Source organism: Nicotiana attenuata, unplaced genomic scaffold (genome assembly GCF_001879085.1).
Source record: "Nicotiana attenuata strain UT unplaced genomic scaffold, NIATTr2, whole genome shotgun sequence".
Taxonomy (NCBI): domain Eukaryota; kingdom Viridiplantae; phylum Streptophyta; class Magnoliopsida; order Solanales; family Solanaceae; genus Nicotiana; species Nicotiana attenuata.
Window position 1 is genome coordinate 45861 of NW_017674260.1, and position 27008 is coordinate 72868.

Consider the following 27008-nt stretch of genomic DNA (forward strand, 5'->3'; position numbering starts at 1 on the left):
CCTCAACAGCGACTTGATGAAGGCTATATGTGAAACCTTCAAGATCAAATACAAGAATTCCACAGCTTACAGGCCTCAAATGAATGGAGCCGTAAAAGCCGCCAACAAGAACATCAAGAAGATACTAAGGAAGATGATAGAAAAGCATAAACAGTGGCATGAGAAGTTATCATTTGCTTTATTGGGGTACCGCACCACAGTCCGCACATCAACTGGGGAAACTCCCTACATGCTGGTTTACGGTACAGAAGCGGTCATTCCCGTCGAGGTAGAAATTCCCTCCCTAAGGATCATACAGGAAGCAGAACTCGACGATGCAGAATGGGTGAAGAGTCGTTACGAACAGTTAGCCCTCATAGATGGTAAAAGAATGAATGCAGTTTGCCATGGTCAGCTCTATCAGAACAAAATGTCCAGAGCCTTCAACAAGAGAGTCAAGCCAATACGGTTCACACCAGGGCAACTGGTGTTAAAGAAAATTTTCCCGCATCAAGATGAAGCCAAAGGGAAATTCTCTTCCAACTGGCAGGGTCCGTACATGGTTCACCGGGTTTTAACAGGAGGAGACCTCATACTTGCAGAAATAGACGGGGAAGTTTGGCCAAAACCAATCAATTCAGATGCAGTCAAACGATACTATGTGTAACCATTTATGATTTCCTTATGTAATTTGAACTACGTCCGACCTGATTCCCGTTTAAGAGGGGATACGTAGGCAGCCTTATGGGTTCGGTCACAATTCAATAAAATTTTCATTCCCCCCCTCTCCCCCCCCCTCCCGCAATTGGAAGCTGGGACAGAATTTTGAGGAGGACCCTCAATATTCCGAAGTAACTTCGGCCGATCATCGCAAGCAGCCGTCAGAAGCAGCAACCCAGCAAACTGGGGCAGAATTTTGAGGAGGACCCTCAAAATTCCGTAGCAAGAGAAGTTGCAATGTCTTGGACCACGTCTCGGTCGTTGGTTCATCTAAGGAAAACTTTTTTTTAATTATGCATTTACGCTATATTTTTACTAAATCATGCATGTTTGTCACCAAAATTGCTCTGTTTAGCAATGCTACCCCAATGATACCCACAGTGTCATCAGATCAAAGCCGAGCAGGGCAAGCAAAGTCAGCGGGGACACGAACTAACCTTTCCCCTTTACAAAACTCACGATTTCTCTTTGGATGCAGGCACCCAAGTCGCAAAATTATATATTATACACTCATACTATTCAGGAATACAACTCTCTGAATGATCACTTCACAATCGCTATTCGCATGCAATATCCCCAGCAGCCACAATATCATAATCAGCTACCAGCTATCAGCTAAGAATTTTTATTACTATTCGTCTTTCATCTTTTGCATAAGGCTACCATTCTTCCTTCCGAGACTAAGCTCTGTCTCCATCTGCATTTTTTGCATTGCATAAGGCTACCATTCTGCCTTTCGAGACTAAGCTCTGTCTCCATCTGCATTTTTGCATAGGATAAGGCTACCATTCTGCCTTCCAAGACTAAGCTCTGTCGCATCCGCATTTTTACATTGCATAAGGCTACCATTCTGCCTTCCGAGGTTAAGCTCTACCTCCATCTACATCGGCTGAAATATCGCCACTTCATTTAAATCCTGCATCAGCTGAAAGATCGCCATTTTACTTACATTTTTGCATGGCTGAAATATCGCCACTTCATTTAAATCCTGTACTGGCTGAAAGTTCGCCATTTTATTTACATTCTTGCATCGACTGAAAGATTGCCACTTATTGCATTTCATGGGCTGAAAGATCGTCAAACTGTCCAAGGGCGTCATTGTTCGGAGGCACCATTCGCATAGCCCGAGAACACCATGCAATGGCCCGAGGACTCCTTTTATCTCTTACATATCATTATTCAAAGGTATCATTGCTCGGAGGCATCATCCTCATGGCCCGAGAGCATCATTTCATAGCCTGCAAATTCTTTATTATATGTTTCATGGCCCAGGATATCATGGTCTGAGGACGTCATCCTAACCATCCGAGGACAGCATTCATGGTCCGACGGGAAATTGAATCATGTTTAAATTTATGCACAATACATGTGCGTATTGCTTATCTGCAGGTAAACCAGCGAGCAACGGCCATCTCAGCATGAGCGATCCCGCTCCGGTTCCCCAGCCCTATTAGACTCTTAACCACCCATCCCAACCTAAGTATCGCGTCCGTTCTTGAAAGATCTCCATCGGCATACTCCGCTGATGGATCCTGAACTACATATGGCCTGATTCCTGTAAGACCAGGGATATGTAGGCACCTTAGGAACCAGAGCACGGTCAAATTCTTCGAACCGTTTCGTTTGGTCAAAATTGGCCATCATATCTTTACCCGACAACTCTTTCATCCTTCTTGGGTAAAGAGGGGCAGCAGTTGATACCCAATTTTTCCCTAACTATTTTTCTTGCAAATACTTTCAAAATAGCATATATAAGTATGCCCAAGTGTTTTAGTATTTTTCCTATTCTTTAAAGGATTTCTAAATCAATTTATTGCCCATTTTAGCAGTACAAAAAACCAATAATTATTCCCATAATTATCATTTTGGTGAATAACTTATTATACTCTCATATTTATACCAATATAGCTAAGGTAATTTTTATACATTTTTACAATTTATTTAGTATTTTAAAGGATAAATTGCATGTAATTGCAATTGTAGCCTATTTTAAGAATTAATAGCATTCTATAATTATGAAATTGGTTTCAGTATTTTTAAATTAATATTTATATATTATTAACTGATCTAGTACTTTTAATTTGCTTTAAAAATCATTTTTACTATTTTTATAAAATAAAAGGGGAAAACTGGCTATTTAAAATTTGGTCTCATTTCGTTTCAATTGCAGCCCCATTACATTTCGATTATAGCCACATTGACCCCCCCTAATTGACCCAATTTTGAATCCCAACCGGACCAGCCCAATTCCATACCGTTAACCCGTTTTAATTACCCGACCCAAACCCCTTTTAATCCAGGCCGTTGATCAATCTGATCAACGGCCACGATCTCCCCTTACCATTTTAATTCACCCAAACCCCCAACCCTAACTCATTTCACTCTATCAGCCACCCCTGAACTCCTTTCCTCTCTCAAACTCTCTCGAAGGTTCTTGAAAGCCAATTCGTCTTCCACCATGTTCAACCTCAATCACACCGGAATCCATGGCCTCTCAGGCCATGGATGGCCTATACTCACCTCCCTCTGCTCTTGAACGCTTGGTGTTCGAAGTTTCGAGGTCTGACCTCAATGGTGTCCGTTCAGATCTTCTCCGATTCAAGGTTCCTTTCTCGTTTTAGGGTTCCTCTGAAACCCTAGCTATTCGAGGTTTTTTCTGATTTGTTTTCTTAAATTTGTTCTATATCTGTGCTCTACTTGAGTTCTTAAATGTTTTCCCCAATTTTTTCTTTCAAAAATTACTTCTCTTCGATTTAGGGTTTCTGAAAAGTTCAAACTATTCTCCCACTTTTCTTTTCCTTTGTGTATATTTGTCACGCATGTGCTTCTACTGCTTTCTTATGTTTTTCTACTATATAGGTTTTTCTGTGCCTTGTCTTTCTACTATGTTTATACGCCATGCTTACATGTTCGTCCTACTGTGTTTTTCCTATATGTCTTCTTGATATATTTTTTCTGGTATTTTGTGTTCTCCTACTGTATGTATCTCCTACGGAGTTTTTAAGTTCTTTGTTTGCCCTTTTACTGGACCTTGTTTGAGTTCTCTTTAATCATGTTTCTTCTACTGTTTTCTTAAGTGTTATACTACCTCTTTTCGCTTCTGAACTTGTTTAAGTCCCAGGTTTTCTTAAAACATGTTCCTTCTACCCTCACTATGCTTCGAATCAATTTCTTCACTTTGCTATTTCAAACTTGCTATTGTATCTGTTTGTTTTCTCATAAGTCTCTGAAAGAGACCTCTGAACCTGTTTCAATTATTTGTCTTCTCGTATCTGTATCTGATTCGAGTTGGAAACCCTAGGATTTGGGGTTTTGGCGAGTTTTGATCTTGTGTTTGGACTAGGGTTCTATTTTGGAACCCTGGACTCTCTCAGACCCACTCTGAGTCTATAAACTGAGCTTGAACTTCTTTGTTTATGACTCTAAACTTTTTTTATGCTAGACTCTTCTATTGATTGGTATGACAGTTCTTCGTACTTGAGCGTGGCTGTATGTTTTTATATGTGTGATGAATCCTTTCTTCCAAAAAGGTTTTCAACTTTTGATTGATTCAGAATCCTCTTTTAGGTTTAATTGATTAGTACTGATTTTCCTTAAGTCGAGATTTTTCCCATCTTCCTGACCTGGTTCATTCACATGAAATCTTCAATTGCTGATTTTACTGGCTGTTGATTGATTGCCTATCCTTATTTTGCACGAACCGTGTGCTATCAAACTTTTTCGTTAAATAAATCTCTATGTATTTACCCTTCTTGTACTGCTTTGGAAAAGTGTTTGATCAACCTCTTGCCTTAATTATTTTACTCGTTTGAAATCAGAATCCCTTAACTAAAGGGAATCTTGTGTAATTGATTGACAACTGATTTTTAAATTATTCTTCTACCATATTCTGCTTGCCCTCTACAATATAAAAAGGTCAAGACTCCTTTCTCACAACACAACCTCGAATTCAACTTTTCAGACACTTTCAATTACACACTCTCAATTCAACACTTTTACACTACTCAATCTCATAGTTCTCTTCTAAAATCATAGTGCTCTAACTGCTTGCTTGCACTTTGGCTTTACAAGACTACTGCTTTCTCTTCTATCTGTTATGTGCTCCTCCCCCCCCCCCCCATATTTGTCACATATGTGTTTTGATTGCCGCCTTAGAATTTTGTCCTTTGAAACTATAAAACCTCACATCCCTTCCCTTAAGGATTAGTAGTCCCAAATACCTCCAGGACTGATAGGATTGGGCCGGATAGTAGCATGCAATAAGAAAACGAGACTATTCCGCGTTTTAATACCTTAACGGGGTGGGAAAGGGTAGATATGGATATGATGACCACGCGATAACACCACGTGTATAAACGGTTACCGGGTGTTGTATGGGGTGATCCATATTATTTATAAATCTAGGACCCCCTCCCTTTACTTGTTTATTTTTAAAAGACTGCTTTTCTCGAATTTCAGCTTCTTTAATCTTTTTTTAACTTCAATTACTTGCAATAATTATGTGAAAACCCCTTCCCTTTACTTGTTTATTTTTAGAATTTCAATGACTACTTTCTTCCCAAACTTTAGCTTCTTTAATTTCTTTTAATTTCAATTGCTCGCAACCATTATGTGAAAACTTCCTCGTATTTGTAATTCTTGATTGTTGTTTGCACTTAAAGTCACGATTATAGCATGGCCGGGAACCATACTAGTGGATCTTGAGGGGTGCCTAACACCTTCCCCTCGGGATAATTTCAAGCCCTTACCCAATCTCTAGTTTTCTAAATCAAAATTCTTCTTAGTGTCCTAATGCACTTAATCATTAGGTGGCGACTCTTCAATTCAAACCCAATTCCCAAAAGGAAACGAGTTGTCCGCCCAAATGTCATAAACCCGATTTCGCGAGAAAAAGGCGGCATCGACAGCTGTCTCTCAGAGTTTGAAGAACGATCCAAAGATGAGGCTCATGCTCCACTCGACTGCGGGAGTAGACCAAGATATCATCAATAGAGACAATCACAAAGGAATCCAGGTAGGGCTTGAACACCCGGTTCATCAAATCCATGAATGTTGCTGGGGCATTTGTCAGCCCAAATGACATCACTAGAAACTCATAATGCCCATACCGAGTCCAAAAAGTTGTCTTTGGGACATCGGATGCCCTAATCCTCAACTGATGGTAGCCAGAACTCAAATCAATCTTCGAGAACACTTTGGCACCCTGAAGCTGATCAAATAAGTCATCAATCTTTGGCAGTGGATACTTGTTCTTGATGGTGACTTTGTTCAACTGTCGATAATCTATGCACATCCTTAACGACCCATCCTTCTTCTTCACAAACAACACAGGCACACCCCAGGGCGAGACACTAGGTCTATTAAAGCCCTTATCAAGCAAATCTTGCAACTGCTCCTTCAAAATTTTCAACTCTGGTGAGCCATGCGGTATGGCGGAAAAGAAATAGGCTGAGTGCCCGAAGCCAAACCAATACAGAAGTCATCTCTGTCGGGTGGCATCCCCGGCAGGTATGCAGGAAACACTTCTGGAAACTCACGAACAACGGGCACAGAATCCATAGGAGGAACCTTCGCACTAGAATCACGGACATAAGCCAAGTAAGCTAGACACCCCTTCTCGACCATGTGTCGAGCCTTCATATAAGAGATAATCCTGCTGGTAGAATGGCCAGGAGTCTCTCTCCACTCTAATCGAGGCAACCCCGGCAAGGCTAAGGTCACCGTCTTGGCATAACAATCCAATATAGCATGATAAGGTGACAACCAATCCATACCCAAAATGACATCAAAATCAACCATATCGAGAAGTATAAGATCTACACTAGTTTCAAGACCTCCAATAGTAACCACACACGAACGATAGACACGACCTACTACAATAGAATCTCCCACATGGGTGGACACATATACAGGAGCACTCAAAGAATTACGAGGCATAACCAAATATGAAGCAAAATAGGACGACATGTATGAATATGTAGAACCCGGATCAGATAGAACTGAGGCATCTCTACTGCAAACTAAAACCGTACTTGTGATAACCGCATCAAATGACTCAGCCTCCGGCCTGGCCGGAAAAGAATAACATCGGGGCTGGGCTCCACCACTCTGAACCATATCTCTAGGACGGCCTCCTGCTGGCTAGCCTCCATCTCTAGCGGCTTGGCCTCCACCTCTAACGGCCTGACCTCCACCTCTGGCTCCCTAACCCCTAACTCTAGCTGGCTGAGCGGGCGTTGATGCAACCAGTGCCAGAATCATGGCACGAGAACTCTATTATGGTGTGCTGCCCAATAATCTCGGACAAGTCATCCTAATATGCCCATAACCACCACATGCAAAACATCCATCCTGGTACTGTGGCTACTGAAACTGAATCTGACCCAAACAGGCTGGCTGACCACGGTAATAACTCTATATAGGAGGTGCACTGATAGGAGCTGGCGATGCACTGTAAGCTGGCTGCCCAGAATGAGGCACATAATGACCACGACTCCCTGAAGCACTGTGGGATGTCTGAAGCGCTGAATGATATGGCTTGGGAGGATGGCCCCTACCAAAAGTACCCCTGCCTCCAGACGAGGCACCACTAAAACCACTTGAATGACGAGGTCTCTTGTCAGATCCCTGACCACTCCCTTGAGCTAGTACCATCTCAACTCGCTTGGCAACACTGGCTGCCGTATGAAAAGAAATCTCGCTCCTAGTCTCCTTAGCCATCTGCAATCTGATAAGCTAAGCAAGTCCCTCAATAAACCTCCTCACCCTCTCTCTCTCTCGGTGGGAAGCAGAAAAATAGCATGATGGTCTAGATCCACAAATCGAGTCTCGTACTGAGTGACACTCATAGAACCCTGCTGCAGACGCTCGAACTGCCTCCGATAGTCCTCTCTCTGAGTGATAGGAAAGAACTTATCAAGAAATAACTGAGAGAACTGGTCCCAAGTAAGAGTAGGCGACCCAACTGGTCTGGTCAACATATAATCCCTCCACCATTTCTTGGCGGAACCCGACAAATGAAATGCAGCAAAGTCGACCCCATTGGTCTTCATTATCCCCATGTCCCGTAACACCTCATGATAGCTGTCCAAATAGTCCTGGGGATCCTCTGAAGATACACCGCTCAACTGAACTAGGAGAAGCTTGGTAAACCTATCTAACCTCCACAAAGCCTTAAAAGGCATAGCTGATCCATCACTGGTTTGTGCTGCAACACCCGGCGGAACTGCCGCCACTGGCTGGGCTACTGGAGTCTGAAACTGGGGAGCCATCTGCTCCAAAGTGTGAATAGCGGGAGTATGGACTCCTCCCCAAGCCCGAGAGATGGCTGGTGCTACAGGAAATGTGCCGGTCTGAGCAACACTCTCCATAAGGCCCACTAGGCGGACCAAAACATCCTAAAGCATTGTGGTGGCGATGAACCCCTCCGGGACCTGAGCTGGTCTGACAGGCACGGTCTGGGCTTGAACCTCCTCATCAAACTCTACCTGAGGCTCCACTACTGGTGCTACTGCCCTAGCTCAGGGCTGAGCTCTGCCCTTGCCTCGGCCTCTAGCACGACTTCGGCCTCGACCCCTGCCCCTTGTAGGAGCTGCTGCTGGGGGATCTGGCTGCTTCTCAGCTGAAGATGCGGTACGCGTTCTCACCATCTGCGAGAGAACAGAATAGAAGAGTTCATAATAATGACAGAATAAAATCACACGATAGAGAAGAATAGAAGTGAAACTGTTCCTAACTCCTTAGCCTCCGGAAGATAAGTACAGACGTCTCAGTACCGATCCGCCAAACTCTACTAAGTTTGCTCGTGACTCGTGAGACCTATGTAACCTAGTGCTCTGATACCAACTTGTAACGACCCGAAATTTCCATCATTGGGACCGTGATGGTGAATAACATTTCACTTGCTAGGCAAGCCAACGTTAGAACAATCTACTCTTTTTAACAGTTTAAATCAGATATTAAAGAAGAACTTAGGTAACTGATAAATTTAAAGTAACAATGCTGAAATTGAACTAGCCAAATATCTATTACAATTCCCTGAACCTGGTGTCACGAGTGCACAAACTACTAGAGTAATACACATAAGGGTCTGAAATAAGTAACAAGTTGTTCGAATGAAAGTACACAGCTAAATAGATAGAGGAAGGGGACTCCAGGAGCTGCGGGCGCTGAACAGCCGTACCTCAAGTCTCCGCGAAGGTCTGATCCGAGCTCTCTAATAGCCGCTGCCGGGACCGTCTCCAAAATCTGCATAGTGTGCAGAGTGCAGTATCAGTTTAACCGACCCCATGTACTGGTAAGTGCCGAGCCTAATCCCAACGAAGTAATGACGAGGCTAAGGTGGGTCACCTACGCTAAAACCTGTACGCAGTCTATAATAATGAGAGAATAATTGAAATACAGTACAGAATTAAACAACAAACAGGAAATGATAACCACAGCCTCGAAAATAAACCGGTGTCATCCAAAATTGTCAATCTCTACCAGCTCAAATAAAAAAACTGGAAAACAACGCAGCTCAATAAATGAAACATATAGGTTGTTGCAGCGCGCAACCCGATCCCAGAGAAAACATAATCCTCCCTTATTCCACCAACACAATATCAATAACAATAAATTAATTATATATATATATATATATATATATAGTATGTTGCGGCGTGCAACTCGATCCCACCATATATCAATATCAATATCAATATCGTAATTCACCCTTATTTCACCATATCAATCCACCCTTATTCCACCTGTTGCGGCATGCAACCCGATCCCACCGTATATACATATTCACCCTTATTCCACCATATCAATCCTCCCTAATTACACCTGCTGTGGTGTGCAGCTCGATCCCACCCTATCAGTACCAAATAGTCAATGTACACTGTCAAATCAACAGGCTAAATCACAAGGCTTTTACGATAAATAAATGCCAAACTAAACCAAGAAAAGGAACCTTGTTCAATATAGAATCTACACAAATAATACTACACAGCAAGACCAAACCAAGAAGAAGATATTGATTAACACGTAGAAGTTAAGCATGGAAAGCATTTAGAGAATGTAACAATTAAGATAGGAGGAAAAACAATTAAGGAAAAATGATAAATCAGGGAAAACAGATAATTCGGCGGCGTATAAGCACTCGTCACCTTGCATATACACCGCTCACATGGAATTCACGTAACACAAAGTCCGAGGGTTCCTAATTCCCTCAAGCCAAGGTTAGACACAACACTTATCTCACTCCAAGACCACTCAAAGCTCAATCACAGCTTTGCCTTTCAAACACGCCTCCGAACCAACAATATCTAGCAAATTACCTACCAAACGTTTCAAAATAAACCTTAGGAATCACCCACAATCGATGAGAATTCAATTTAGGCCATTATTACAAAAGTCAACAAAAGTCAACACCCGGGCTAGCTTGGTCCAAACCCGAAATTCGAACCAAAACCCGATTACGCATTCACCCCTATGCCCGGATATGTAATCGGTTTTGGAATCTGACCTCAATTTGAGGTCTAAATCCCCAAATTTCGAAATCCCTAGTTTCTACCCAAAAATCCTTAATTCCACCATGAAAACCTTAGATTCTAGGTTGAAATCTTGTAAAATGAAGTGAAAGATTGAAAGAAACTAGTTAAGAATCACTTACCTATGATTTGAGGAAGAAATGGTCTTTGGAAAATTGCCTAGAAGGTTTCTTGTTTTGAAAATTTTGAGAAATGAGCAAAAATTCCGTCTAAGTCAGGTTTTACGCAGCTGCAGATGTCGCAAATGCGACCCTCGCAATTGCGAGAAATCCTTCGCAAATGCGAAGTGTTCCCAAGCCCTGCTATCTTCGCAAATATGAACATTTGTTCGCAAATGCGACGTGAGATGATCGCAAATGCGACCAATACTTCGAAAATGCGAAGTCCACCCCTAGCCCAACTGCTTGCAAATGCGATTGGTTCTTCGCAATTGCGAGGCTCGCATTTGCGAGCCAGACCTCTCAATCGCGAAGTCTGCAAACCTTCTGAAACTCACCCGAGCCCTCGGGGCTCCAAACCAAATATGCAGACAAGTCTTAAAACATCATATGAACTTGCTCACGTGATCAAATCGCCAAAATAATACCTACAACTATGAATTTAGCACCAAATCGAATGAAATTCTCAAGAACACTTTGAATTTTCTATTTTCTCAACCGGACGCCCGAATCACGTCAAACTAACTCCATTTCTCACCAAATTTCACAGACATGCCTTAAATATTATAATGAACCTGTACCGGGCTCCAGAACCAAAATATGGACCCGATACCAACAAGATCAAACATTAACAATTTCTTAAAAACCATTAAATTTTCAGACTTACAATTTTCATCAAAAATTCATAACTCGAGCTTGGGACCTCCGATTTCGATTCGAGGCATACGCCCATGTCCCATATTTTGATACGGACCCACCGGGACTATCAAAACACGAATCCGAGTACGTTTACCAAAAATGTTGACCGAAGTCAACTTAAATGACGTTTTTAATCAAAAATCCCTAGTTTTATCAACTTTCAACACAAAAGCTTTCCGGAAACACACACTGACTGCGCACGCAAATTGAGGAGGAATAAAATGAGGTTTGAAAGACCTCGGAACACAGAATTTAGTTTTAAATCTTAAGATGACCTATCGGGTCATCACAGTTATGGTCAAAAAACAACTCGATTGATTCTCAAAATCCAAAAGATATCATTCTTTTTGAGACGGGGAGTATAACTTAATATCTGCAAATTGTAGAGTAAAACCATCCCATCACATGATCCATCAATACTTGAAATCATCTCTAATGATTTAAATTTTTGAATAAGTCGATTCATACAATTCAGCACACACACACACACAACACACACACACACACACACACACACACACACACACACATATATATATATATATATATATATAGTTAGAGGTTCAAGATTTGAGTCTCTCTGTCACGTATTACGTGCGAGCAGAAATAAACAGAATTTGAAAGAATATACAACAACAACAACCCAGTAAAATTTTACTAGTGGGGTTTAGGGAGGATAGTGTGTACGCAGACCTTACCCCTATACCCCGAGGGAGTAGAGGCTGTTCTCGGCTCAAGAAGACGAAAAGAGACAATATATCAGTACCATCAACAACAACCATAGAAATAATAACAGCATCACAAGAACCAGAAAATAGATGAAAAGTAAAAACAATAACTAGTAAATAAGGTCTAACACTATGTACAACGGGAGAGTAGTGTGAACACAATATTAACCACTAGGAGTCTAGGACTATATCCTATCAGACTAGCCTCACTCTGGTACGAAGTAGAAATATGTTCAACAACCTCCTAACCTACAACCTTAATGCTCGACCTCTACAACTTCCTATCAAGGGCCAAGTATTCGGTAATTTGAAGTCATGCTATGTCCTTCCTGATCACCTCTCCCTAATACTTCTTAGGCCTCCCTCTACCTCTTCTCATACCTACCGAAGCTAGCGCGCCGCTCACACCTCCTTACCGGGGAATCTGGGCTTGTCATCTGTATGTGCTCGAACCATCTAAGCCTTGCTTCCCGCCTCTTGTCATCTATAGGGGTCACGCCCACCTTCTCCCGTATATGCTCATTCCTAATCTTATCCGGCCTAATCTGCCTGCACATTCAACTTAACATCCTTATTTCTGCTACTTTCATCTTTTGAATATGTGAATTTGAAAGAATATATGAAATGAATTTGGGTAGTTTCAAACAACATTTTGTTTAAGATATTTACGTAATTGGCCTTGTGCAAAAAAAAATGCCTAGAATTCATTCACGAGCCAAATGGGAAATACTCCACACAAATAAAGATATCAGCATATCTCATATTCCCATGAGAGAATTTTTTGCAATGAAAATGGTGTGCGATGTTAGGATCGAAATAAGCAGATTTCATGCGGAAACTAGTAAAGCAAACCTTGAACGACGATAAATCAGACAACAAAAGAGAAATATACTAAAAGAGACATAAACATTTAACGTGGTTCGGTCAATTGGCCTACATCCATGGCGGAGACGAGCAATATCCACTATATAAAAGAGAGTACAAAATATCGAGAGAACAACTTCACGAAGAGGCAAACACAAGCGACATGCTAATGCTTGTTCTGAAATTCATCCCCTAAAAAAGACTCTCAAACCCCTTAGGCTACATTGTGGATGCTGCTGAATGAGTAAGAAAGATCATCAATTTATAGAAGTCCAAACCTTTTCCTCCAAATAGGATTAGCCAAATATGGGAGATTTATAATTTTCTTCCCAAAAAAAACTCAATTATTGTAAATATGTTGTCCTTTCAATCAAGAGATAGTAAAACTAATTATGGTAAGAAATTCAAGACAAACACCTAACAATTCTCCCACTTGGCCTAATTTTCTGACAAAATAAACTTGATTCACCTTCTTCACATAACCTTCAACATGGCGCATCTCCAAATCTCCACCACAAAGTTTGTCTCAACGTGAGTAGCACTCCGGTCAAATATCTCAGACGAAAATGATGATTACCGTCAAATAAATTGCGGATAGAACTAAACCCGCCAAGATCAACCTGTCTTGAACCTCGCTCTAATACTAGTTATTAGGATCGAAATAGAGAGGTGTTACGCGGAAGCTAGTAAAGCAAACCTTGAACGACGATAAATCAGACAACAAAAGAGAAATCTACCAAAAGAGACACAAACATCTAACGTGGTTCGATCAATTGACCTACATCCACGACGAATACGAGCAATCCACTATATAAAAGAGAGTATAAAATATCGAGACAACTACCTCATGAAGAGCCACTAATACTCGTCCCGAAATTCTCCCTTTTAAAAAAGACTCTCAAACAACTTTTCTCGAAGTTAGGGATCCATTTTGTTGACTTTCCTTGTCTACATTGTTCCATCGACTAGAGGTTGTTCACCTTGGAGACCTGATGCAGTTATGAGTACGACCGATCATGGACGACACTCCGTCCTACGGATTTTCAAGGGTCGCCGAAGGCGCACCGTACACCACGCGACGTGCGGTGCTCTTTCAGCCGCTGGACTCTCCCTCCGACTGAGTTGTTTCCAGGATGGGCAGGCTGTTAAATAGAAAAGATAACTCTTTCTGAGGCCCCCGCCGACGTGTCAAGACTTCCTTACGTTGCCGTCAAGATACCACTTGTTAGGATCGAAATAATCAGGTTTCATGCGAAAGCTAGTAAAACAAACCTTGAACGATGATAAATCAGACAACAAAAGAGAAATATACCAAAAGAGACAAACATTTAACGAGGTTCGGCCAATTTACCAACGTCCACAGGCAGAGAGCAATCCATTATGTAAAAGAGAGTACAAAATATCGAGAGAACAACCTCACGAAGAGGCAAACACAAGTGACACACTAACACTTGTTCCAAAAAGTTGTCCCCCCTAAACAAGATTTTCAAACCCTATATGACTACATCGTGGATGCTATTGAATAAGTAGGAAGGATCCTCAATTTATAGAAAGACTTTTCCTCTACCAAAAAAGACTAGTCAAATATGGAAAAATTTATAATTTCCTTCTAGGAAAAGATAAACTCAATTATGATAAACATATTACTTTTTTTCCTTTAAAAAATAAAAAAATTTAAATATAATAAGAAAATTAGGACAAACACCTAATATGCGGTTCATTTACAACTCCATATATACGCATTGTCTAGAACAAATTTCGAGAGAGGGAATCCAAGTGAATAAAGTGAAGTCTCACTTTCTTCACATCTGTTTCATTTTGGTCCTTAACTAAAATGTCTGTCGTGAAAAATATTTTATAATGAGAAATATTATTAAATCATCTCTTTAGTATTTGTTTGAACCAAAAGTTGATGAAATCTGGTCCTCTTTTCTTCTATTTGACTAGTGGGTCGGTGCAAAGAAATTACCCTTTCATCTAACCAAGTTTATCCATTTTAAAAGTTCAAAAAATTGAGTGGAGCGAAGGGTTCTAGAGGAATAAGAATAGGACGTAAAAATGTTACTCCGTAATATATATTTGCTGATAATCATGAATAACCAAATATAAAACTAATGTCTGCACGCAGATAGGTGTAAGTGATAGAAAAAAAATAAGATAATGGAAAAAACTTACCAAGTGATAAAAAAGAAATAACAATACTAAAACAGTAAAAAAAAAACTAAATTGGATCCTAAAATTATAAGTTGTTACTTCACTGGTTATTAAGAAGGGTCAAAAGGGTAATACTCTGCAGATTTTATTGCCCTAATTTATACACTAGAATAATGAAAACGTGTACGACGAAGTTTCTTTAAGATGAAATTCATAGTGAAAGTTGTGAGCCAAGAAAGGTGAAGTTGTCTGCAAATGAAGATTCAACTAATAATCCACACATAAAACATAAAAATCAGATTGAAGAATGTAGTTCGTATGGAGATAGTTCATTATAATGATAACACCACTATAGATAAAGAAAAGTACACATAACGAAAACTGTAGTTAACTCGAAATCAAAGCACTAGAAAATACGCAATCTCGGGTGACTATATAGTGTATATATTTGAAGGAAAATGGTTCAAATATTGGAAATGGAAATGATCCAACGTCTTAAAAATCTCTCCTACTCCGAAAATGTTCAAATTATTGAAACAGAGAGTATAAGTTAAAAATCCTGTTCTAATGAGCTGCATTCTATTCTGACCCTGGAACTAAGTTGTTTATTATTAGCTACACGAATTTTACTTTATTAGCACCTTCATTTGGTGCACTTTTATACCATGAGCTATTTCAAAATAATAGGAACCAATACTCAAAGAGAATATTGTTTCTAATAGCAACAGCAGTACGATTTCAGATACAATGTTCTCTTCAAGTATTGGTTCCTATTAAATTAAAATAGCTCGAGGCATAAAATTACCATATGAAGATCTGGTAATTTTAGGGGAAAATCTGGATAGCATTCCATATGAAGATTAGCATAAAACCAACTTGTCCTGTTGAAAGGAACATTAAGCTAACTACATTGGCGAATTTCGAGGCAGGCAATCCAAGTGAATAAAGTGAAACTCCAATTTCTTAACATCTGTTTCATTGTTGTCCTTTAGGTATAACTAAAACCATGTTTGTCGTGAAAAATGTTATCTAAATCATTTATTTAGTATTTGATTGAACCAAAAAGTTGATAAAATGCTGTTCCTCTTTTGACTTATGGGTGCTAATAGGAATAAATTAGTTCAAGTTCATCCAAATGACGATTTCATACAACCAATTATCCACATGTAAAAGACAAAATAAATTAAACTGGAGGATCAAGTTAGTATGGAGATATCGTATAATAATGGTGACATTACTATAAGTAAAGAAAAAGTACACATTAAGAACAGAAGAATGTGGAAAAATATGTGAATTATTCGGCTGAGATATTCTCGACCAATTAAGACAAATTGATTCCCCCAATACAACTTAACTCCGTCAAACGTGTACTTGCTCCAGCATGATGCTAAAATATAAACGTTTCTGGGATGCAGTTTTGTGTGATACATTATGAGAGATAGATACGTGAATCTTGAACAATACAAACAATAACAACAATAATAATTGTTGGAAATAAATCCCCCACAGTAATAATATTCACGGTAATAAAAGCGGAATAATAATATAGCAGTGAGATACGGTAATCAACAAGAATAAAAGAGTAACAATGACACCAAGATTTTTACGTGGAAAACCCTTCTGAATAAGGGAAAAAAGCACGACCCCGAGAGGAGCAACTAATATCACTATAATAAGGAATTTTACACTTTCTAGGCCCGAGTAAAATACTACAAAGACCACTACAACACTCAAAAGAAATAACCCTCTTTTGATATTCCACCTCACTACAATATCGCTCACACTCTCTATTTTTCTCACAGACTATTTTCTTATACCCTGTCTGTGATGCCTCACTCTTTCTTTCTCTCTTTGTTGGTGTGTCTTAAGAAGCGAAAGAGCTCCCCTTTTATAGGAGAGCAAAACGTAGTCTCCAAGAATGCTACAGGAGAATTATTAATTCTCCTCCACAAATCTAAACTTTGGCTCCAACGCTCTCTGCCGAGGCTATCCATAGGCACATGCCTATTTCACTTCTTCTTTCTTTATTCTAAGAATGGGATGGACCCCACAATCTCCCCCTCCAGTCCCATTCACCTGAAGGAGGTAACACTGGGGTTGCTAGTTTGAGTGCATGCCGACAAGTTATTGCATAACTCGAACTTGTCTCTTGGTACCACCTTGGTCAACATATCTGCAGGATTCTCACTTGTGGAGATCTTCAGGACTTGCAGAGATTCACTCTCTATCTTTTCTCGGATCCAATGATATCTTACATCGATATGTTTGGTCCTTGCATGGTATATGGAGTTCTTGCTCAAGTCTATTGCACTTTGACTGTCACAATAGACAATATACTCCTTCTGCTGCAAGCCAAGCTCTTGAAGGAACCGTTTTAGCCATATCATCTCCTTGCCAGCTTCTGTAGCGGCAATGTACTCCGCTTCAGTTGTAGAGAGTGAGATACATTTCTGCAACCTCGACTGCCATGATATAGCTCCCCCTGAAAATGTAAACAAATATCCAGTAGTGGATTTTCTGTTATCATTGTCACCTGCCATATCTGCATCTGTATAGCCTTTCAAGACTGGATCAGATCCTCCAAAGCATAAACAATCTCCTGCGGTACCTCTCAGGTACCTGAGTATCCACTTGACAGCTTCCTAGTGTTCTTTTCCAGGATTTTCAAGAAACCTGCTGACAACACCAACTGCGTGAGCAATATCAGGTCTTGTGCATACCATAGCATACATCAAACTTCCGACGGCAGAAGAATACGGAACTTTGGTCATGCTTTCCTTTTCCTCCATTGTTGTAGGACACATCTTCTTGCTCAACTTCAGATGACTAGCAAGAGGTGTGCTGACTGGCTTAGCATTCTTCATGTTGAAGCGTTCTAGTACACGTTCAATGTACTTCTCCTGAGACAACCACAACTTTTTGCTTGTTCATTCTCGAACGATCTTCATTCCCAGAATTTGTTGTGCTGGGCCCAAGTCCTTCATGTCAGAAAATCTTTTGTAGTATACACATGGATCAGAATAAGTCCTTATCTAGTCGTACAATCAACATATCATCCACATACAACAACAATATAATAAAGTTGTTATCAGAAAATCTTTTGTAGTATACACATGGATCAGAATATGTCTTTATGTAAGTTTGACTTTTCATGAATGAGTCAAACTTCTTGTACCACTGCCTTGGTGCCTGCTTCAACCCATAAAGACTCTTATTCAGTTTGCACACCATGTGTTTCCTTTCATCTACTTCAAATCCTTCTGGCTGCTCCATATAGATCTCCTCTTCCAAATCTCCGTGAAGAAATGCAGTTTTCACATCCAACTGCTCCACTTCAAGATCTAGGCTAGCTGCTAAGCTCAAGATTGTACGAATAGAAGTCATTTTGACAACAGGTGAGAAAATTTCATCAAAATCAATACCTTTCTTCTGTTCGAAGCCTTTAACCACCAATCGAGCTTTGTATCTAACCAGCTTGCCATTTCCATCTTTCTTGAGTTTAAAGACCCACTTACATTTGAGTGGTCTTTTACCCTTTGGAAGTTCAACCAGCTTGTATGTGCCATTTTTCTGTAGAGATTCCATCTCTTCTTGCATAGCTTTCATCCACTGGTTCTTTTTGGATGGGACAACACCTCCGTAAGACTTTCTTGCTCTCCTTCATCACCGATGAGGACAAACTCTGTGGAAGGGTACCTGCATGACTCTACCCTTGGCCTCTTTGATCTCCTCAGAGGTTGAGGTTGTTTTTCTTCTTGAGTGGGGTGCTCCACTTCCTCGACACCTTCATCAAATTGCTCCCCCTGCTCAATAACCTCACCAGGTTGCTCCCCCTGCTCGGCAACCTCGTCGGTCCTACTTTCTGCACTTGTGGGATTGTTAGAAGTAGAAGGAATAGTAACAAGGTTAGGAATTATACCATTCTTGGCCTTCTCTGACATATCAGCAGCAGTTCCAACTTCACTTTCTCGGAAGACTACATCTCTGCTTCTGATGACCTTCTTCTTTACGGGATCCCACAATCTGTATCCGAACTCTTCATCTCCGTATCCAATGAATATGCAGGGAACGGATTTATCATCTAGCTTTGTTCTCTGCTCCTTTGATACATGTGCAAAAGCTCTGCAACCGAACACCTTCAGGTGTGAGTAGGATACCTCCTTGTTGGTCCAAACTCTCTCTGGAATGTCAAACGCCAACGGAACTGATGGACTCCTATTGATCAGGTAACAGGCTGTCTGAACTGCTTCACCCCAGAATGACTTAGGTATTTTAGCCATTCTGAGCATGCTTCTCACTTTCTCAACAATGGTGCGGTTCATCCTCTCGGCTACGCCATTGTGCTGTGGGGTTCCAGGAACTGTCTTTTCATGTTTGATCCTGTGACTTGAACAGTAATCTTCAAATTCTCTTGAAGTGTACTCACCTCCATTATCACTTCGGAGACGCTTTAGCTTTCGACCCGTCTCCCTTTCTACTAGAGCATGAAACTTTTGGAAAACTTGAAACACCTGATCTTTGGTTTTCAAAATATAAACCCATAATTTTCGTGAAGCATCATCAATAAAAGTAACAAAATATTTGTTACCACCCATCGATTCAATTTCCATTGGACCACAAACATCGGAATATACTAAATCAAGTATATTCAATTTTCTTTCAGACGATGTCTGAAATGAGACTCTATGCTGCTTACCAAATAAACAGTAGTCACAAGGTTTTATCGTTGTACCTTTGGCATAAGAAATGAATGATTTACTTGGACAAGAATCTGCAATCCCTTCTCGCTCATATGACCCATTCTTTTGTGCCACAAATCTGCAGAAATCTCATCTTGTGCCGCGTTCAATTCACCTTGGCATATTTCTGCATTTGTCCTGTACAACGTGCCACGAGCAACCCCCTTTGCAATCACTAATGATCCCTTGGTGAGTCTCCACTTTTGATTTGCAAAATAGTTCTCGTACCCATCTCGGTCTAAAGCAATTCCCAAGATCAAATTCATCCGCAAATTTGGCACATGCCGCACATCCTTTAGAACCAATGTGCATCCGACATTTGTCTTGATACAAATGTCACCAATCCCCGCAATCTTTGAGTAACTTGTGTTACCCATTCTCACCGTGCCGAAATCACCTGCTACATATCTGCAAAAAGGATCTCTTACCGGTGTGGCATGGTAAGATGCTGCTGTATCAACCACCCATTCCGACTGGGGACCTGCCAGGTGCATGCATTCCTCTTCCTCATTTATAAAGAGGACAACATTATCATTGTTTTGTACCATGGCGGTTGTGTTGTCGTCATTCTTCTGGCCACTGCTTTCACCTTTGCCCTTCCTTGGATTTGGGCAATCTCTTTTGAAGTGACCTGGTTGATCACAATTGTAGCAATTTCTAACTCTTGATTTGGATCGGTTCTTAGATTTCCCACGAGCTCCGGACCTACCATAGTTGTTCGAACTCCTTTGATAATTCCTGCCTCTACCTTCTGTGATGAGAGCCTGTCCTTGATTTTCAGGCTTCTTTCTCATCTTATCATTGAGTAGAAGAGCCGATGTGACATCTTTCAACTCAACGGTAGTCTTACCGTGTAGGATGGTTGTTGCCAAATTATCGTACGAAGATGGCAACGAGTTCAATAGCAAGATCGCTTTATCTTCTTCCTCGATTTTCACTCCGAGGTTGGCGAGCTGTGTGATTAGTCCGTTAAACACATTTAAATGTGACGAAAAATTCGTACCTTCACCCATGTGTAGGGCGTATAAGTGCTTCTTCAGGTACAATTTATTTGTCAGCGTTTTGGACATGTATAGGCTTTCCAACCTTGTCCAAATGCCACATGCGGCGTCTTCATCAATGATGTTATTTACCACGTCATCTGATAAGTGCAACCTGATTGCACTAGCAGCCATTTCATCCAAGTCAGCCCAATCCTCAGCTTTCATGGTATCAGGCTTTTTGGCATCAGCATCTAGTACCTTGTGTAATCCTTGTTGGATGAGCAAATCCCTCATCCTTCTTTGCCATGTTGAGAAACCGTTGTCTCCGTTGAATTTTGCTACCTCGTACTTTACTCCGGACATTTTTTATTTCACTGAGTATAGTACTACCGACAGTGAATAGTAATTGAGTGAACGAGCAGAACCTGTGCTCTGATACTAGTTGTTGGGAATAAATCCCCCACAGTAATAATATTCACGGTAATAAAAGCGGAATAATAATATAGCAGTGAGATACGGTAATCAACAAGAATAAAAGAGTAACAATGACACCAAGATTTTTACGTGGAAAACCCTTCTGAATAAGGGAAAAAACCACGACCCCGAGAGGAGCAACTGATATCACTATAGTAAGGAATTTTACACTTTGTAGGTCCGAGTAAAATACTACAAAGACCACTACAACACTCAAAAGAAATAACTCTCTTTTGATATTCCACCTCACTACAATATCGCTCACACTCTCTATTTTTCTCACAGACTATTTTCTTATACCCTGTCTGTGATGCCTCACTCTTTCTTTCTCTCTTTGTTGGTGTGTCTTAAGAAGTGAAAGAGCTCCCCTTTTATAGGAGAGCAAAACTTAGTCTCCAAGAATGCTACGGGAGAATTATTAATTCTCCTCCACAAATCTAAACTTTGGCTCCAAGGCTCTCTGTTGAGGCTATCCATAGGCACATGCCTATTTCACTTCTTCTTTCTTTATTCTAAGAATGGGATGGACCCCACAATAATAAACCCAGTGAAATCCTACAAGTAGGGTCTGGGAGGTTAGTGTGTATGCAGACCTTATTCCTACTCTGAGAAAGTAGTGATGTTGTTTCTAATAGGTCTTCGGCTCAAGAAAGATGAAAAGAAATAATGAATCTTGAACTATACCGGATGATTATTGTTCTTTTAACATGCACAGACATATATTATATAGTTTTCGCAGTGTTTATAGAAAAGGAAAATTCTTTAAGCTTCTGTCCTCAAGTAAAGTAAGTAATATATATATTCTCACTTTAATTCCTTTTTGAACTTTTTGACTAAGTCAACATATATTTCAGTTGCAGTTATTAATCATATCATACTTTTTTCATATAGATTCGCCATGATAAAGACATTTCGCTTAAATTGCTACGCAGCTGCATTTTTCAGGTTTGTCTACATATACTGCTCTCAGGATATTGGAGAAGAGAATCTTATGTGGTTTTCCGGTGAGATTTAGTTGATTTTCCGACCATATTTATTTTCTTAAAAGCCATCCATATATAAGTTGAGTGACTTTATAGCGACAAAATTAATTTAGTAACTTTTGTACAAAATAATTATAAATTCAGCGATCATTGAAAAATTAATTCTAGGGTGCATTATCTCTAAAATGTGCAGAAATTCAGCATATCAATAACCGAATTTTAGAATTTATATTGTTTTGTCATAGCCCGGTGTGGCTTCAAGGTAGGAGTTCGTAATTGATGCTAATTACCTGCTACAACATGTTTTCAGCAGCTTTTTTAAATCTTTTACTTAGCTCCCGTCTAGACATAAAATTTGGAAGCTATTTTTCAAAATAAATTTTAAAATATTATCTATTCATAAAATTTGATTAGTTTTTGAGAAAATTTTGAAGAAAAATATCAAGTTCCAAAAATTGGTTTGGGATAGTTTTTGGATGAAATATTTTCTTCCACACACAAAACTTTAATTTTTCAAGTAAAATGCATGTCCAAATACAACTTTAACTTCCAAATTTTTTTTATCAACACAACTTCAAGTACTTTTTTTTTTTTAAGTTTCAAATGGCAGAATTATTTTCTTCCTGTATCTAATCGAGTTCAGTCAATGAGAAAGATCATAAGCTTTCAGTCTAATTTCTTTTGCTTAGCTTCTGTTTCCGTAATTAACATCATCTGATTCTGCATTAATTTCTGTTGAAGACAAATATGTTTTAGTGACATGCCTCAATTTTTATATTTTTACGGGCTCGTGGGCTGAGGTGGAACCAAGAATTTCTTAAGACAAATACAAAGTTTTGACCAAAACTATTGGGCTCGACCCAACCCGTAACCTAAACTCTAGCTAGCTCAGTGCCTGCTCGGGGAGCACAGGGGAGGAACCATGGCAGACATTGTATGAACCTAAAATCATTAACTTGTTAAAACCAATATAAACAAATTAATGCTTTAATCATACTCTTTGAAGTTTACAATCAAGAATGAATACATAGCTCTTTCTTTCAATCAAAAATCGATAAACATATAAATTTTATTTTACAGAGAGGCTATGATTCCAGTAAACTCTGCTCAAAACATATGTATCTTTGGTTAGCTTTAGATCAAGACAGCTCTGTGTTTCTCTATTTTCTTCTTTAGTCCATCTTTATCTGCTCCCACAACTTTGTCAACAACCTTCCCCTTCTTTATCAGCACAAATGTTGGCATTGTTTGAACCCCATATTCCTCAGCTACTTTCTGTTTTCAGTTTATTTCAGATATTAGTATCCATTTATGTATCAAAAGAGTTGGGAACAAAGAAAAAGATTCTAAAGTTAAGAACATAAGATCTTACATCCAATTCATCAACATCAATCTTGACAAATTCAACATCTGTATATTTAGCAGCATAGTCATTGATAACTGGTTCCATGTTTTTGCAAGGACCACACCATGTTGCTGTAAAGTCAATAACAACCTAGTAGCACCAAATACAAAATGAGTTTAACTTTTATATACTAGTAGTGCAAGCATAATTTTTATACTATCGAGTCACTTAAAAAATAATTAGAGGTTAAAGTCAACAAAAAATGAGACTAGTAATCTAGAAAATAAGACAGATTTAAAACTTTTACACAGTCTATATATTTAAGTTAAATCCATACTTATTCAATGTTTCTAAAATGATTACCAGTTTGTTTGTATCTTTCAAAGCATCAAAATGGAGCTTCCATTTTGTTGATGAGTGGAAAGCAATGACTTGAGATCTCTTGACTTGTGGTATTGTGGTTGACATATAATTAGCTTCGGGCCAAGTTGTTGGAATATTTGTTGAGTAATTAGCACCCATTTTCTTTCTGGATTGAAATTTTTGCTCTTGAAATTTTGGTTTCTGAAAGGTCTTCTTTGGCTTTGATGTTGGAGCTTAGAGTTTTGCAGGGACCCTTTTTATAATGGTTTCTGATTTAAACTTTTCTCTTTTCAAATGTAAAACCATCTCAAAATTAGTACAGAATATGTTCCTTCATTATGTCGACCACTCCATTATACAAAGAAAGATTTGATGCTATACTGCTTTTGGTTTTGGTATTGGTGCTTAACTCCAATGTTTCTAATGCAGGACCAATATAATTACCGCTCTATACTATTGAGTTTAACTTCTATACACTAACAATATAAACAAATATCTCAATTGTTACGTCACTTTAAAGATAACTATAGGATATTATCCATTATAAGCGAAATTAGTAACATGGAAAATAAGGCAAACAATCTACTACTACAAATTAAGTTAGTGATAGTATAAAAATTCTTTATGTTAGTCACTCTATTAGCTTGCGTATGTTAATTCATGTTCCAATATGATTCGTTCTGTTTTCTTCCTAGAACAAAATAACAACAATAACATACCCAGTGTAATTTTACAAGTAGGGTTTGGGATCGGTAGTAGGTACGCAACCTTATCCCAACCATGTGCAGGTAGAGAGACAGTTTCTAATAGACCCTCTCGGCGCAAAGCAAGCATACATAATCATAGCAGTATAGAGAAAGAAATGCATTAGTAAAAAGTCAAGAAGCATTAGCAACAACAAGATAATAGAAAATCAAAAGAACAGCAACATCATATAGTAATAGGAATCTGAGAATAAATAAGGTGTTTGATACTTAGGTTGTTATTAACTTCACAGCTACAACTATTTCTATTAATTCATTGGATATGGAACCTTCTTCTCCTGTTGAAAGGAACATCTAGCTAACCAATCTGGCTGATACCAAATAATTAGCTAAAATGGTATAACTTAATTTCTGCCAATGAAGAGTAAAAACCTACCACCACATGATTCAATACTTAAAATCGCCAATTGGAATAGCTAAAAGTTATGGAAATTAAGATTGACTTAGATAATTAAACTTCATCAGTGGTGCTTCTCCTAGGCGGGTCTAGGATTTAAACTTAATGAATTTAATACCTATGGTTTGTATAAAAAATTTAGCGTTTAATTATAACTCGTAAATGTTAGATACATCCGCCCCTGGTACCCATCTGATGCACTCAAACACAAGCTAGGAATTGTCGAAAACCTAAACAAATAATTAAAAGACTCTTAACTTTAACGGTTTAAAGTTTTAGATCAAATCGCTTCATACGATTCAATATATATATTTTCAGGGCAGTCAGAAGTTCAGGATTTGAATCTCACTGGGAGCGACTGAAAACATATATTTTCATGTATATGTGAAAAAGAAAGCATGATTTTATACGAGAAATGAATCCAGCGGGCTGGGGCGGAGCTATAATATTAGTTACAGGTTCGTACGAACTCAGCCTCTGCCGGTAGAGTAGTTTTAAAGTCCTCTTGTTAAGATATGTAATTGTCCTTGTGCACAAACACAAGTCAAATGGAAACTTACTTCAAATGATGTTAACATATGGCATTTTTCCCACAAGAGCATTTTGCAATGACAATGGTGTGCGGTTCATTTACAACTCAATATGCGCATTGCCGAAGAATAAATTTTGTCAAGAGATTCCAAGGGAATAAAAGTGAAGTGCTGCTTTCTTTGTGGTCCTTTTCGTACAGCTAAATTTTCGTGGTGAAAAATGCTTTAGAAAACGAAAAGTATAACATTTCTTTAGTATTTGTTTGGAAAAAAGTTGATGAAACGTGGTCCCTATTTTTCTTCTATTTGGGTGCTAAGGAATAATCCTTTCATCTATGTCGTTTCAAGTTCATCCAAACTAAAAGCAAAATATGAGTGCTGGAACTTTAGAAGAATGAGAATAAGGCGTTATAATGGTGCTAGGTGACAATAATAATTTGTAAGTAACCAAATACAAAATAAGTTTTAGGTATAAGTAGACTGTAGAAGCAAGAAAACAATATAGTGGAAAATAACTTACCTAAGTGATAGAAAGAAATAACATAGTGGAAAATAACTTACCTAAGTGAGAAAAAAATAACATGTGGAAAATACCTAAAAACTTAGGTATTTGTCTTCTTGAGCCGAGGGTCTTTCGGAAACAGCCTCTATACTCCTTCGAGATAGGGGTAAGGTCTGCGTACCCTCCCCAGGCTCCACTAATGAGATTTTACTGGGGAGTTGTTGTTGTTGCTCGCTTGATATCTAGTACTAGCATTAGGCTGGTGAAGAAGCAAGCTTATTCCTGCCCTGAGCAACAGCTACTAGGTTTCCCCATCTCTTCTAATATTCCCTGGATCTTCGGCCCATACTATATAAGGCAAAAACTCGTCCCACGTACGGTACAGAGGCCGAGCCCTACCCCAACAGTAAGGGTGTGGCTTATGTTAATTAACACAAAAAATATATATAATATAGTTTACTCAAATCCCGAGTTGTTCGGATTCAAGTACATATATGTTGTAAAAAGGCGGACGCGCACTTTAGATTGTGGGGTCATCGGCCCCGAAAACTTCAATTAAAACTTCATGTATACTTATAAATGCCTTCAAGAAATAACCAAATATCAGTGTAGGCTCTTGTACTATTGAATATCATGATGTTTCGCGAACGCCGAATTCTGAGTCCGCTTACGAGGATGTAAGTTACTTCCTGTTTTGATGTAAAATATGTGAAATAATTAAACATTTAAAAATGATCTTAATTATCAAGAATCTAGATCTAGTGCATAAAATTGTGACAGAAAGCTAGAGACAAAAAGCTGGATGCTACCACAGTAAATCATTTGCGGCTGAATTACAATTGCAGTTCATTATCTACAACTAGCACCACTTTTCTTATTCCTCTATTTTTCTTTCAATCGCCATCATGAAAGAAACATCTTGTTTTCTTGAAAAATCCTTTAATCTTTTTTTTTTTCCCTTGAAAAGGAATCCTTTTTTTCATTTCTGGTCCAATTTATATGGTCAGTATTCTTTATTATAAGATGTCTCAAGATGTTTGATATCATTCTATTTCTATGCACATTTCATTACTTTAAAGAATTTAAATTATTA

At 39.0% G+C, this 27008-nt stretch overlaps 1 protein-coding gene across 1 annotated transcript; it reads right to left on the reverse strand.

Moving 5' to 3' along the window:
* Positions 1–22985: 22985 nt before the first annotated feature.
* Positions 22986–23980, reverse strand: LOC109218300 (thioredoxin H2-like). The gene is made up of 3 exons (XM_019382650.1): positions 23723–23980; positions 23387–23509; positions 22986–23289 (listed from the first exon to the last, which is right to left on the reverse strand). The coding sequence occupies exons 1-3, from the start codon at positions 23879–23881 to the stop codon at positions 23149–23151; spliced, it is 423 nt and encodes a 140-aa protein (XP_019238195.1). The 5' UTR covers positions 23882–23980; the 3' UTR covers positions 22986–23148.
* Between the last annotated feature and the right edge of the window lie 3028 nt (positions 23981–27008).